Source organism: Triticum aestivum, chromosome 3B, assembly GCF_018294505.1.
Source record: "Triticum aestivum cultivar Chinese Spring chromosome 3B, IWGSC CS RefSeq v2.1, whole genome shotgun sequence".
In the NCBI taxonomy this organism is placed as follows: Eukaryota; Viridiplantae; Streptophyta; class Magnoliopsida; order Poales; family Poaceae; genus Triticum; species Triticum aestivum.
In genome coordinates, this window is record NC_057801.1 from 392,616,393 (window position 1) to 392,631,542 (window position 15,150).

Below are 15,150 nucleotides of genomic sequence, written 5' to 3' on the forward strand. Positions count from 1 at the left end.
AAGTGCTAGGCTAACGGAATGGGTCATGTCGATCACATCATTTTCCTAATGATGTGATCCTGTTAATCAAATGACAACTCATGTCTATGGCTAGTAAACTTAACCATTTTTGATTCACGAGCTAGTCAAGTAGAGGCATACTAGTGACACTATGTTTGTCTATGTATTCACACATGTATTATGTTTCCAGTTAATACAATTCTAGCATGAATAATAAACATTTATCATGAAATAAGGGAATAAATAATAACTTTATTATTGCCTCTAGGACATATTTCCTTCAGTCTCCCACTTGCACTAGAGTCAATAATCTAGTTCACATCGCCATGTGATTTAATACCGATATTCATATCTGTATATGATTAACACCCATAGTTCACATCTTTATGTGACCAACACCCAAAGGGTTTACTAGAGTCAATAATCTAGTTCACATTGCTATGTGATTAACACCCAAAGAGTACAAAGGTATGATCATGTTTTGCTCGTGAGGGAAGCTTAGTCAACAGTTCTGTCACATTCAGAGCCGCATGTATTTTGCAAATATTCTATGTCTACAATGCTCTGCACGGAGCTACTCTAGCTAATTGCTCCCACTTTCAGTATGTATCCAGATTGAGACTTAGAGTCATCTGGATCGGTGTGAAAGCTTGCGCCGATGTAACTCTTTACGACGGGCTCTTTTATCACCTCCATAATCGAGAAATATTTCCTTAGTCCTCACTAAGGATATTCTTGACCAATGTCCAGTGATCTACTCCTAGATCGCTATTGTACTCCCTTGCCAAATAAAGAGCAAGGCATACAATAGGTCTGGTACATAGCATAGCATACTTTATAGAACCTATGACTGAGGCATAGGGAATGACTTTCATTTTCTTTTCTATTTTCTGCCGTGGTCGGGATTTGAGTCTTACTCAATTTCACACCTTTGCAACACAGGCAAGAACTCTTTCTTTGACTGTTCCATTTTGAACTACTTCAAAAACTTGTCAAGGTATGTGATCATTGAAAATCTTATCAAGCGTCTTGATCTATCTTAATAGATCTTGATGCTCAATATGTAAGTAGCTTTACTGAGGTCTTTCTTTTAAAGAACTCCTTTCAAACACTCCTTTATGCTTTGCAGAATAATTCTACATTATTTCCGATCAACAATATGTCATTCACATATACTTATCAGAAATGCTGTAGTGCTCCCACTCACTTTCTTGTAAATACAAGCTTCACTGTAAGTCTGTACAAAACTATATGCTTTGATCAACTTATCAAAACGTATATTCCAACTCTGAGATGCTTGCACCAGTCCATAGATGGATCGCTGGAGCTTGCACATTTTATTAGAACCTTTAAGATTGACAAAACCTTATGGTTGCATCATATACAACTCTTCTTTAAGAAAACCATTTAAGGAATGCAGTTTTGACATCCATTTGCCAGATTTCATAAATTGTGGCAATTGCTAACATGATTCGGATAGACTTAAGCATCGCTACAATTGAGAAAATCTCATTGTAGTCAATACCTTGAACTTGTCAAAAACCTTTTTGCGACAAGTCGAGCTTTTTGTAGATAGTAACACTACTATCAACGTCCGTCTTCCTTTTGAAGATCCATTTATTTAACATGGCTTGCTGATCATCGAGCAAGTCAATCAAAGTCCATACTTTGTTCTCATAGATGGATCTCATCTCAGATTTTATGGCCTCAAGCCATTTCGTGGAATCTGGGCTCATCATCGCTTCCTCATAGTTCGTAGGTTCATCATGGTCTAGTAACATGACTTTCAGAACAGGATTAGCGTACCATTCTGGTGCGGATCGTACTCTGGAAGACCTACGAGGTTTTGTAGTAACTTGATCTGAAGTTTCATGATCATCATCATTAGCTTCCTCACTAATTGGTGTAGGAATCACTGGAACTGATTTCAGTGATGAACTATTTTCCAATTTGGGAGAAGGTACATTTACCTTATCAAGTTCTGCTTTCCTCCCACTCACTTCTTTCGAGAGAAACTCCTTCTCTAGAAAGGATCCATTCTTAGCAATGAATAACTTGCCTTCGGATCTGTGATAGAAGGTGTACCCAATAGTTAACTTTGGGTATTCTATGAAGACACACTTCTCCGATTTGGGTTTGAGCTTATCAGGTTGAAACTTTTTTTCATATAAGCATCGCAACTCCAAACTTTAAGAAACGACAGCTTAGGTTTACTGCTAAACCATATTTCATACGGTGCCGTCTCAATGGATTTAGATGGTGCCCTTTTAAACGTGAATGCAGTTGTCTCTAATGCACAACCCCAAAACGATAGTGGTAAAACCAATAAGAGACATCATAGATCGCACCATATCCAATAAAGTGCGGTTACGACGTTCGGACACACCATAACATTGTGGTGTTCCAGGTGGCGTGAGCTGTGAAACTATTCCACATTGTTTTAATTGAAGACCAAACTCGTAACTCAAATATTCGTCTCCGCGATCAGATCATAGAAACTTTATTTTCTTGTTACGATGATTTTTCCACTTCACTCTAAAATTCTTTGAACCTTTCAATTATTTCAGACTCATGTTTCATCAAGTAGATATACCCATATCTGCTCAAATCATTTTGTGATGGTCAGAAAATAACGATACTTGCCACGAGCATCAACACTCATTGGATCACATACATCGGTATGTATTATTTTCAATAAGTCAGTAGCTTGTTCCATTGTTCCGGAGAACGGAGTTTTTAGTCATCTTGCCCAAAAGGCACGGTTCGCAAGCATCAAATGATTCATAACCAAGTGATTCCGAAAATCCATCTTTATGGAGTTTCTTCATGCGCTTTACACCAATATGACCCAAACGGCAGTGCCACAAATAAATTGCACTATCATTATCAACTTTGCATCTTTTGGCATCAATATTATGAATATGTATCACTACGATCGAGATCCAACAAACTATTTTCATTGGGTGTATGACCATCAAAGGTTTTATTCATTTAAACAGAACAACAATTATTCTCTGATTTTAAATGAATAACCGTATTGCAATAAACATGATCAAATCATATTCATGCTCAACGCAAACACCAAATAACATTTATTTAGGTTGAACACTAATCCCGAAAGTATAGGGAGTGTGCAATGATGATCATATCAATCTTGGAACCACTTCCAACACACATCGTCACTTCACCCTCAACTAGTTTCTGTTTATTCTGTAACTCCTGTTTCGAGTTACTAATCTTAGCAACCGAACAAGTATCAAATACTCAGGGGTTACTATAAATACTAGTAAGGTACACATCAATAACATGTATATCAAATATACCCTTGCTCACTTTGCCATCCTTCTTATCCACCAAATATTCAAGGCATTTCCGCTTCTAGTGACCATTTCCTTTGCAGTATAATCACTAAGTTTCAGGCTTTGGTCCAGCTTTGGGCTTCTTCGCGGGAGTGACAACTTGCTTGCCATTCTGCTTGAAGTTCCCTTTCTTCCCCTTTGCCCTTTTCTTGAAACTAGTGGTCTTGTCAATCATCAACACTTGATGCTCTTTCTTGATTTCTACCTTCGTCGATTTCAGCATCACGAAGAGCTCGGGAATCGTTTTCGTCATCCCTTGCATTATAGTTCATCACGAAGTTCTACTAACTTGGTGGTGGTGACTAGAGAATTCTGTCAATCACTATCTTATCTGGAAGATTAACTCCCACTTGATTCAAGCGATTGTAGTACCCAGACAATCTGAGCACATGCTCACTAGTTGAGCGATTCTCCTCCATCTTTTAGCTATAGAACTTGTTGGAGACTTCATATCTCTCAACTCGGGTATTTGCTTGGAATATTAACTTCAACTCCTGGAACATCTCATATGGTCCATGACGTTCAAAACGTTTTTGAAGTCCCGATTCTAAGCCATAAAGCATGGTGGACAAAACTATCAAGTAGTCATCATATTGAGCTAGCCAAACGTTCATAACGTCTGCATCTGCTCCTGCAATAGGTCTGTCACCTAGCGGTGCATTAAGGACATAATTCTTCTGTGCAGCAATGAGGATAAACCTCAGATCACGGATCCAATCCGCATCATTGCTACTAACATCTTTCAACACAATTTTCTCTAGGAACATATCAAAATAAACATATGAAAGCAACAACGCAAGCTATTGATCTACAACATAATTTGCAAAATACTACCAGGACTAAGTTCATGATAAATTAAAGTTCAATTAATCATATTACTTAAGAACTCCCACTTAGATAGACATCCCTCTAATCCTCTAAGTGATTACGTGATCCATATCAACTACACCATGATCGATCATCACGTGAGATGGAGTAGTTTTCAATGGTGAACATCACTATGTTGATCATATCTACTATATGATTCACGCTCGACCTTTCGGTCTCCGTGTTCCGAGGCCATATCTGTATATGCTAGGCTCGTCAAGTTTAACCTGAGTATTTCGCGTGTGCAACTGTTTTGCACCCGTTGTATTTGAATGTAGAGCCTATCACACCCGATCATCGCGTGGTGTCTCAGCACGAAGAACTTTCGCAACGGTGCATACTCAGGGAGAACACTTCTTGATAATTAGTGAGAGATCATCTTAAAATGCTACCGTCAAACAAAACAGAATAAGATGTATAATAGATAAACATCATATGCAATCAAAATATGTGACATGATATGGCCATGATCATCTTGCACCTTTGATCTCCATCTCTAAAGTACTGTCATGATCTCTATCGTTACCGGCACGACACCATGATCTTCATCATCTTGATCTATATCAATGTGTCGTCACATGGTCGTCTCGCCAACTATTGCTCTTGCAACTATTGCTATCGCATAGCGATAAAGTAAAGCAAATATTTGGTACTTGCATCTTATGCAACAAAGAGACAACCACAGGGCTTCTGCCAGTTGCCGATAACTTCAACAAAACATGATCATCTCATACAACAACTTATATCTCATCACGTCTTGACCATATCACATCACAACATGCCCTGCAAAAACAAGTTAGACGTCCTCTACTTTGTTGTTGCAAATTTTACGTGGCTGCTACGGGCTGAGCAAGAACTGTTCTTACCTACGCATCAAAACCACAACGATAGTTCGTCAAGTTGGTGTTGTTTTAACCTTCGCAAGGACCGGGCGTAGCCACACTCGGTTCAACTAAAGTTGGAGAAACAGACACCCGCTAGTCACCTGTGTGCATAGCACGGCGGTAAAACCAGTCTCGCGTAAGCGTATGCGTAATGTCGGTCTGGGCCGCTTCATCCAACAATACCGCTGAACCAAAGTATGACATGCTGGTAAGCACTATGACTTGTATCGCCCACAACTCACTTGTGTTCTACTCGTGCATATAACATCAACGCATAAAACCTAGGCTCGGATACCACTGTTGGGGAACGTAGTAATTTCAAAAAAAAATCCTACGTACACGCAAGATCATGGTAATGGCATAGCAACGAGAGGGGAGAGTGTTGTCCATGTACCCTCGTAGACCGTAAGCGGAAGCGTTATGACAATGCGGTTGATGTAGTCGTACGTCTTCACGATCCGACCGATCCAAGTACCGAACGTACGGCACCTCCGAGTTCAGCACACGTTCAGCTCGATGACGATCCCCGGACTCTGATCCAGCAAAGTGTCGGGGATGAGTTCTGTCAGCACGACGGCGTGGTGACGATGATGATGCTCTACCGGCGCAGGGCTTCGCCTAAACTCCGCGACGATATGATCGAGGTGGAATATGGTGGAGGAGGGCACCGCACACGGCTAAGGAATGATCTGTAGATCAACTTGTGTGTCTATGGGGTGCCCCCTGCCCTCGTATATAAAGGAGTGGAGGAGGGGGAGGGCCGGCCCTCTCTATGGCGTGCCCTAGGGGAGTCCTACTCCCACCGGGAGTAGGAAGAGAGAAGGGAAGGAAGGAGGGGGTGCGGCCCCTCCCCCTAGTCCAATTCGGACTAGGCTTTGGGGGGGCGCGCGGCCTGCCCTAGGCAGCCCCTCTCTCTTTCCCGTATGGCCCAATAAGGCCCAAAACTTCTCCCCGGCGAATTCCCGTAACTCTCCGGTACTTCGATAAATACCCGAATCACTCGAAACCTTTCGGAACTCCGAATATAGTCGTCCAATATATCGATCTTTACGTCTCGACCATTTCGAGACTCCTCGTCATGTCCCCGATCTCATCCGGGACTCTGAACTCCTTCGGTACATCAAAACTCATAAACTCATAATATAACTGTCATCGAAACCTTAAGCGTGCGGACCCTATGGGTTCGAGAACTATGTAGACATGACCTAGAACTATTCTTGGTCAATAACCAATAGCGGAACCTGGATGCCCATATTGGCTCCTACATATTCTACGAAGATCTTTATCGGTCAAACTGCATAACAACATACTTTGTTCCCTTTGTCATTGGTATGTTACTTGCCCGAGATTCGATCGTCGGTATCCAATACCTAGTTCAATCTCGTTACCGGCAAGTCTCTTTACTCGTTACGTAATGCATCATTCCATAACTAACTCATTAGCTACATTGCTTGCAAGGCTTATAGTGATGTGCATTACCGAGAGGACCCAGAGATACCTCTCCGACAATCGGAGTGACAAAACCTAATCTCGAAATACGCCAACCTAACATGTACCTTCGGAGACACCTGTAGTACTCCTTTATAATCACCCAATTACGTTGTGACGTTTGGTAGCACCCAAAGTGTTCCTCCGGCAAACGGGAGTTGCATAATCTCATAGTTACAGGAACATGTATAAATCATGAAGAAAGCAATAGCAACATACTAAACGATCAAGTGCTAGGCTAACAGAATGGGTCATGTCAATCACATCATTCTCCTAATGATGTGATCCCGTTAATCAAATGACAACTCATGTCTATGGCTAGGAAACTTAACCATCTTTGATTCACGAGCTAGTCAAGTAGAGGCATACTAGTGACACTATGTTTGTCTATGTATTCACACATGTATTATGTTTCCGGTTAATACAATTCTAGCATGAATAATAAACATTTATCATGAAATAAGGAAATAAATAATAACTTTATTATTGCCTCTAGGGCATATTTCCTTCGGGAACTGCGTCACGGGGCAGTGCATTTCATCGGCGATAAGGGCCGCATGCTCATCGGTGCAACGGATCGGAGTGGCGGAGCATTTGGCGAAGTTAGTCCGCAGGCCGGACGCGATGTCGAAAACGTGCATGATCTCCCTGATAGCCGTCATGTCGTGGCGATCGGGGTGGCAGAAGATGATGATGTCATCCGCATAGAGCGAGATGCTAGAACTGGCATGCCTAGGCGTGAGGCGTTGGAGGAGCCCGAGATCAACCGCATGAAGAAGCATGGAGTTGAGGACATCGATGACGATAGTGAATAGCATAGGTGAGACAAGATACCCCTGCCGCAGTCCGCAAGCGTGGTCGATGGGCGGTCCTGGTTGCCCGTTGATCAAGACCCTAGTGGAGGCGGTAGAGAGAAGGATCGAGATCCAGTCCCTCCAACGGCGCGTGAAGCCGAGGTGTCTTATCGTCTCCGGAAGGAAAGGCCAAGAGACGCTATCAAAGTCTCCCTCTTCAACCTCAAGTCGAAGAGGGAGACTTATTCAACCACACCTATAAATGGAAATGTATGACATTGCACAGGCTGAGAAATTTTTACCTGTGTAGTCCACTATGCTAACAAAAACACCAGGCCTAGAAGATGTTGTAAGACTCCCAAGAATGCTAGGAAACCACTGTCATCCTCCAAAATGGTCTGCCAATGACGACATGTTCTTGGCTGACCCTCGCCATCATGCAGTGCCCTCACAAAACCAAATTCACTAAGCCACTACTAAAAAACTGGACAACATGACAGTATTTAATAAATAATACTCCCTTCGCCCCACAAAATAATATAATTTTCAAGCCTGACATAGCTTGAAAAACAATATTATATTGGCCCTGTTTGGATACTCTAACTCAGCTAGAGGTTAGAGTTAGATTCTAACCCTGAACTAACTCTAACCAAAGAGGTGTTCGGATGGCAGGGTTAGATGGAGTGCGGATACAGCGAGGCGCCTTCACGGGTGGTGCGATAGAGAGGGAGGGAGAGGACGAGAAGCTTCGAGGAAGTGGGGAGGGATCTGCTACGGGGAGAGTGAGAGAAAAATATGTATTTTAGTGGTCCCAAAAGAACTAACACAAATAAGCACATCTTGGGCGGGTTAGTTTTTTGAGGTGGGTTAGATGCATCTAACCCAAACTAACCCTCCTGTTTGAATATTTTTGGGTTAGTTAAGTCTAAACTAATCTAAACTAACTCTAACCCATGGATCCAAACAGGGCAATTATGGGACGAAGGGAGTAATTGGTAACAAACAACAAGACATGATTTCCTTCATACGATCTGGAACTAATAGTTTAAACATACAATCTCACCTGTCAGATCAAATAAACATTTGCACAAGAAGTTCATATATCAGGTTGAGATTTTTTTAATATTACAAAATGCAAAGGTAATATATTGAATAAAACCCATAGGAAAGCTGATAAAATACTCAACACACAGACTAGTAATCGTGTGTATAAAGTTGCTATATCAATTGCGAACATATTGATGGAAGACAGATCTGTCATGGGGCTGCTAGAAGGAGGGCGCAAGAGGGCCGGCCGGGGGCCTTTTTGCCCACGGCCGGGCCACAAGGAAGGGATTTCCTTCTTAATTCTTACTTGATTAGATTGATACATCTCCTCTATTTACATAGAGAGGTTTACTTGACTCCCAACCAAGTCTTACTTGACCTCTAAGCAAGCGACCCTTATCACTAATTAACCCTAAGAATAACGGGCTATACCGCCAGCCCAGGCCATTAGGCCCATTACGTACTCTAACACTACACCCCACATGGACATGCAGCTTGTCCTCGAGCTGCAGCCTAACCAACTTATAACCATGATTCGACGCAACACAAACCTAACACCTAAAAACAAGCCTTTTACATCTCGGCTTGTTTTATTACTCTCAACCTGAAATTGACTGGGATGCTTTATTTTGGACCCTTTAACAAAAAGTGGACACCATCCGCACGTCGGGCGTGCACGTGTACGGCCACCTAGATCCCATGGACACCATCCGAACAAAAAGAGTGCATGTGTATGGCCACCTAGAAGTGGTCGCAAGAGCGACCAGCAGAGGTGCCCTCGCGGCGGCCAGCGGAATGCAGTGGTGCTACGGGGTGCGCTCTTGTCGGTGACACCCTGCCTTCTCCCCGCCGGACGGCTGTTGGTCTGCATCGCACAGAGAAGAGTGGAGGGCTTGCGATGGAGAATGATGAGGAGGGGTGCGTCCCCCAATCGCCGATGTCGCAGACTTTGAGGTCGCTGCCCGCGGGGAAAACAACATGTCCAATATCCCCGATGCAGCCGACGAGAGCGAGGTCCTTTGCGCAGCGATGCGCAGCTGGGAGGAGCGGCAGCTGTAGACCACGGATCTCCCGCACACGCCGACGCGTGAGGGGGCCGCGCGCAGCAGCCTACAGCCTCACCGCCGCTGACATGTGGCGGGTAGTGATCCAAGCTGGAAGCGATGACGGCGATGGCGGGAGCTTGATCTGCTATATGGGGATGCTCTGGGGAAGCGGTGATGGCGACGACAGGAACTTGATCTGGTGGATCGGCACTCCCGCCGGCGCAGTCGATGCGGAGCCGGAGTTGACTAGCGGTGGCTGCTGCAGCGGAGCGCCGGGCGCGGCGGAGGCCGCTAGGAGTGGCGGCTGCCACTCCAACCAGGGCGGGGCGATGATGGCAGTGGATGGCAGCTGCAACGGCTGTCGCAACAGCCCAGCGAGCGCGGCGGAGGCCAACTGGTGCGGCGGCAGCCACGGCAGCGCAGTGGTGGCGATGGGCGGCGCAGCCGGGTGCGGCCCGTAGGATCCAGCCAAGAACAGGCGGATCTCCTGGACCGCCTGGGTTAGGTCCCGCAGCGCCCCGCACACCTCCTCCGGAGTGAGGACGGCGGGGGCGGGCATGACAGAGGATCCCGATGCGGGGAGGAGCGGGCGACGGTCGTGGTGGTCGCCGGAGGCGATGAGGTGACTGGCAGCGGAAGAGACGGTTTGGGCGATGGTGAAGACATGATCGAACCGAAGCTAGCTGATACCAAATTGTTATGATGCTGATAGAAGGAGGGCGCGAGAGGGCCGGACGGGGGCCTTTTTGCCCACGACCAGGCAAGAGGGAAGGATTTTCCTTCTTAATTCTTGCTTGATTAGATTGATATATCTCCTCTCTTTATATAGAGAGGTTTTACTTGAGTCCCAAGAAATTCTTACTTGAACCCTAAGCAAGCGACCTTTATCATTATTTTTTTTGAGAGGTAAGCGACCTTTATCACTAATTAACCCTAAGTCTAGCGGACTATACCGCCAGCGCAGGCCATTAGGTCCATTACATACTCTAACAGATCCCAAACATAACAGTGAGATAGGCTGATTCATTAACGACAAAATTGTTTCTTATTGGTCTCTGTCTTATCTCACAAAGCCATGAAGATGACAATGAGGATTCATAGCAATTTGAACAACAATATGGTACAGCTTAAATGATGCAGTAATACTTATGCAGCAACAACAAATTACATTGGCAGTTGTTTAACCATTGTACACAACAAACATGCATAATTAATCTGATGCCTCTTTATTAGTTCCTGATTCTTTTTTGTTTTCCAGTGCTGAGATCCGATGATTCAGTGCTTCATAGTGCTTTTTAGAAATTCTCTTGACATCCTCCACCTAGAAGTAAGCACATCAAAACTTAGCAAATATTCAGATGCATGCCAAGGTAGCAAGGTGTGTTGCCTTTCAACTTCATAAATTTTAAGATGTCCTATCTCATGGGCAGGGTACTATATCATAATGCTCAATTTTCCATTATCACAAACCACAAGATAGGTATAATAGCTAATTCATCACATAGTTGCAACATGTAAATTCGCAAATAAAGCAGAAACATCACAAGGATCAAAATTACCCCATAAGAGAAGAAAGTTTACAAATCATGAATGACATGATCAATTTACTTATTTGAATGTCAATCCCGGTTGGAAAAGTAAGTGCAAACAATATATCCAGGTTCGGCTGCAATTACTCAAACCACAGGAGCCTCTTTCTATTGAACCTCTTTGAGAAGAGCTTGTTGGTAGTTCATTGCACCACATACAATAAGTTAGCAAACTAACAAAAATGCATCAGGGTATAATGGATGTGAAGTTGTGAATAAAGCCTCATTACCCTTAGCAGCTAGTTCAATAGTCTAATACATGATATCAAGTACCACAATCACCACTAAACCTGCAAACCATACCGAGACTGGCATGCTATCTCCCACACGATGAATGGGTGATAAATATTTTACACCCACTCACTATCATTTGTATTTTTTTAACAAATTAGACATGACAAATAGGTTATGACATCAGCTGTATCTTCATCCTGCCACATGGACAATTGCTGGTTTGGATGAGAGAGAATAGAACCACTCTTAGAGCATCTACAACATATGCCCTAAAATAGTAACCATGCCCATAAAACTGCCGTTTGGGGCATTTGGAGCCAAAAAACGCCTCCAACAGATGCCCTACTATATGATGCCCCCCAAAAAATTACATCATGCCCAAAATTTTGCTACAAGTGATGCAAGTATAAGCTGCTGCCCTACAAGCAAAAAAGAAACGATGTGGCGAGAACCCAACCACCCAAAGCGAACATTCACCCTTGCCGCGCCGCCTCACCCCCATCTCCATGCCAACCGCCTCCACCGCCACCGCGACCCCCACGACCGCCACCGTCACCCTGTTCCGCCCAATTTCGGCCATCCCACTGCGCTCCACACCATCGGATCTGACCCCGCTGCCCACCCCAAGCTCCCGTCATCGTCCCCAAGCACCACGCCGCCATCCCCAAGCACCACGCCGCTGTCCCCGAGCTACCACCGCCGTCCCCATGGTACCCCGCCATCGGATCTGCCTTCAGGCATCCACGCCGTCGGATTGTCATGTTCCATGTGGCTCTCAAATTTTAGGGCACCAGTTTTAGGGCTGCTGGAAAAGCAAAACCTTTTATGGTGCCCAAAAACCTTCTAATTCGTCACCTAAAACCATTTTAGGGTACCAAATTTTTGGGCATCTGTTGGAGATGCTCTTAAGCCTACCCCAACTTGTTTGGGACTAAAGGCTTTGTTGTTGTTGTTGTTGTTGGAGATGCTCTTAGTCAATAAAATCTTAAGAGTCGGCCTTATTTTCTTTTCACGCCATCACATTTAATGCAAACTCTTTGTATACAATCAGCATCAGACACACCCTATTGTGCGAGTTATTTTATTCTTGATACTAGTCTACCAGATGACATGGAGAAACTGAAGTCTAAAACTGACTCTTCTTATCTTTTGGGATTACCTTACAAATACGTGACAAATACTCCCTCCGTTCACAAGATGTTTTGGATATTTCAATATGGACTACATACGGATTGAAATGAGTGAACAAACACACTAAAACATGTCTGTATACATCCGATTCAGAAAAAAAGTTAGAACATCTTATATTTGTGAACAGGGAGTATATGCAAAGTCATCAGTACATCAAAATTCCTAGCTGAGAAGTGGCAAACTGCATGAAAATACAAAGAACATAAATCAATTTTGGTTATCTCAAGCTGATGTCAATTCAGATGACGTATATAAAAGCACCCAGGTAAATCACAAGCAAGAATGGAGTTACACTACACCATCCTTTCCATAACAGTAGTTTTATTAAGAGTGATTTTCCGCGGGCTATAACAAATCATCCTCGATTTGCATCAACCTCCATGAGACCGTTATTCGTTCAGTGATTTCAATTAGGAAATGGAGTTCTGATACAATGAAGCGAAAGAATTTAACACAAGATAATTTGATTAACCAGCAACATCGCATCCAGACAAGATCACGATACATCAGAGATTATAGGGAGCCGGCAAATTTATCTATATCTAGCCGTAAAGAAATGGCTACATCAAATCGGATGATTTACCGATTTGCGCAAAACAAATTATGTTGATGAACTAGATCAGTCGATATAATCACAAAAGGAGCCGGCTAAACGGCGATGCGGGTGCGGGGGCTCACCTGTCGGGCGTTGGCGGCACGGGCCAGGAGGTGGTCTTTGTAAAGGAGCAAGAACCCCACCGCTGAAGCCGTCGACGCACCGGCCGCAAACGACGAGAGCCGCACCCACCATAGGTAGCCCATCCTGCCCTTGGTCGCCGATTTGCTCGCCGGAGACCAAGAATTTTTTTTATTTTATTTTTTGAGAAACGCCAGAGACGAAGATGACAGACAGCGCCCATGATTGACGGCCCCAGCTGGGACGCCATAGGTACTGTGCGGACTCACTATGGTAGCATTGTTTTTCACTATTTTGCATAGTGTCTTTCTTTTTGGTTTTCCGTTTTTTGTTCCTTCTTTTGGTTTCTTTTTGTTTTTTCATTGGTTTTCTTTGCCTGTTTGTTTTCTTTTTCATTTCTATTTGCTTTTTCTTTGGTTATTTTGTTTCTTCAAAGTTTTTTATTTTCTTTTTGTTTTATTCCTGGTTTTAACTGGTTTTTTCTTTTCTTTTGTTCTTTCTTCGTTGTCATTTTATTTTTCGTTTCCTATTTATCTTCGGTTTTCTTTCTTTCTTAGTTTTCATCGGCTTTCTATGTTTTCTCTTTTTTTTCTTGGTTTTCATTGCTTTAATTCTTTTGCATTGGTTTTCTTCAGTTTTCATTTTTCTTATTTTGGGTTTCTTTGTTTTTTTTTACTTTCATCGGGTTTTTAACACATGCCTACATTTTTTAGTACACATTCTGCATTTTTCATATACATTAGAAACATATTTGTACACATGTTTAAAATTATTAAAATATATGAATAACATTTTTTGAAAACTAATATTTTTCATAGACATTATAAATTTGTGGTATATATGTAATACATTTTTATATATGTGTTTAACATTTTGTAAATACAAGATTAACATTTTTTTGAATACATGGTTAACATTTTAAAATACACGGTGAACATTTTTTTAATGGCAATAAACATTTTTTCTCATACAATTTAATTTTTTCCGTACTCCTGGAACATTTTTTATACACATTTAACATTTTTTTTAGAAAATGGTCAATATTTTTATACACATTGTATTTGTTTTCTATATATTTTTCATATACATGACAGACATTTTTTCCATACACATCTAAATTTGTTAAAAATACTTGATTAGTTTTTTTCAAATTCTTGATTAACATTTTTTCAAATGCTTGATTAACATTTTTTAAATGCGCGGTCAACATTTTTCATACACATTGTATATCTTTGGTATAGATTTTTTGAATACGCGATCAACATTTTTCATACACATTGTATATTTTTTGATAAATTTCTCATATACAAGAGAAACATTTTCTTATACAAATGTAACATTTTTAAACACATGATCAACATTTTTTCATACACATTGTTTTTGTTTTGTATATATTCTCTGTATACATGACAAAAAATCTATACACATTTAACATATTTGAAATGCTTAATTAACATTTTTTTTCAAATGCTTGATTAAAAAACTACGTGATCAACATTTTTCGTACACATTGTATATTGTTTGTATGCATTTTCATATACATGAGAAACATTTCCCTATACATATTTAACATTTTTCAAATGTTTGGTTAACATTTTTATAAAATGCTTTTATGTAAAGTGTTTTTGGTAATATATGTATTCAGAATAACTGGAAGTTTAGAAATGGGTGAAGCAACAGAAGAAAAAAAAACGAGGCAGTGGCATGACGCGAGCGCAACCTACATCTTGCTATAAGCGAGACATATGCGCGCACTCATTATTGGGCACTTTGCATATTTGTTCCAGTTGGGTCTGGTTGAGCAAATGCATGCAAAAAACTAGCATCTGCACATTGTTTGGTTGCTTGCAAACTGATTTCGTGCATCGCAACTCCCATTCTAGGCCTTGTATTTGGTTGTCTACATTGGCTGGGTTCATACTGCTGCACGTTATTTGGTTGCATACAAGCGGCGATGTTTGCTTATTAAAAGGAT

General features: G+C 42.2%; 1 protein-coding gene across 1 annotated transcript; it reads right to left on the reverse strand.

The window, feature by feature from the left end:
• Positions 1–10,511: 10,511 nt before the first annotated feature.
• LOC123065419 (uncharacterized) lies at positions 10,512–13,444 on the reverse strand. Its single transcript, XM_044488700.1, has 2 exons — positions 13,178–13,444; positions 10,512–10,806 (listed from the first exon to the last, which is right to left on the reverse strand). Exons 1-2 carry the CDS (start codon positions 13,298–13,300, stop codon positions 10,696–10,698), a joined length of 234 nt encoding a protein of 77 aa, XP_044344635.1. The 5' UTR covers positions 13,301–13,444; the 3' UTR covers positions 10,512–10,695.
• Between the last annotated feature and the right edge of the window lie 1,706 nt (positions 13,445–15,150).